This window comes from Cyprinodon variegatus, unplaced genomic scaffold (genome assembly GCF_000732505.1).
Source record: "Cyprinodon variegatus isolate N-32 unplaced genomic scaffold, C_variegatus-1.0 Scaffold1832, whole genome shotgun sequence".
In the NCBI taxonomy this organism is placed as follows: Eukaryota; Metazoa; Chordata; class Actinopteri; order Cyprinodontiformes; family Cyprinodontidae; genus Cyprinodon; species Cyprinodon variegatus.
The window spans coordinates 33,357-34,273 of NW_015152285.1; the positions used below are offsets into that span (position 1 = coordinate 33,357).

General features: G+C 53.3%; 1 protein-coding gene across 1 annotated transcript in view; it reads right to left on the reverse strand.

Annotated features, from left to right (window-relative positions):
• Positions 1-178: 178 nt before the first annotated feature.
• The window catches only part of LOC107104653 (MAP/microtubule affinity-regulating kinase 3-like), a 13,875-nt gene continuing 13,136 nt past the window's right edge, over positions 179-917 (reverse strand). Inside the window, exon 15 of the mRNA XM_015404697.1 lies at positions 179-805. Coding sequence (XP_015260183.1) covers positions 436-805 — 370 coding nt within the window. The 3' untranslated portion in view covers positions 179-435. The remainder of the gene's footprint in view (positions 806-917) is intronic.

Sequence of the window (917 nt, forward strand, 5' to 3'; positions counted from 1 at the left end):
CAACATGGCTAGAATCTGCAGCAGTTGAAAACAGGACGCCATGCTGCGTTCAACATGGCTAGAATCTGCAGCAGTTGAAAACAGGACGCCATGCTGCGTTCAACATGGCTAGAATCTGCAGCAGTTAGAAAACAGGACGCCGTGCTGCGTTCAACATGGCTAGAATCTGCAGCAGTTAGAAAACAGGAAGCCGTGCTGCGTTCAATGTGTTTAATGAGACACAGGTGAGCCGGAGCTTCAGGCAGCTGCTGTCGCTCACATGTAGAAAATCAAAAATGTGACAAACTATTTACATTCACAAAAACACAGACCCCCATAATGCTTTGCAGCAAAGCCCACCCAGCCCAGCGTCCAATCAACAGACAGCTCAGACTGTCCAGGACTACAGAGGCGGCTCCTTCCTGTCCAGGTCAGTCTTGTCCCCGCCCCCGTCCCCTATAGTTTGAGCTCATTGGCAATCTTTGAAGCAATGTTTTTGAAAGCGATGGACGTTCCTGAAATGCGCTTGAAGCGAACTCCGTTGAGCGAGAGGCGGGGCAGCTTGCAGACCTCCATCTCCCATTGGACCAGACTGTCGGCCTGGCCGTCGCCATGGACGCAGAGCAGCAGGAACGGCTCCCGCTGCTCGTAGTCGCAGTTATTGGCGTCCAGGACCTTCCGAATCTCCCTCATCATGTCCAGAGGCTCCATGGAGGACGTGGTCTTCATGCTCCAGGTGAACCTCAGAGAGCGCGGCTTGGCGTCCTTGGAGTGGAGCGCGGCGGGGGAGGCAGGCTCCTCCCTCTGATCTGACGTCACGTTGCGGCTGCAGAAAGAAGAAAAAGATGAAACATCTGAGCAATGATCAAACCCTGCTCTCTGATTGGCTCCTCACATTTAAGGTGTTCAAACCCTGCTCTCTGATTGGTTCTCCTCCT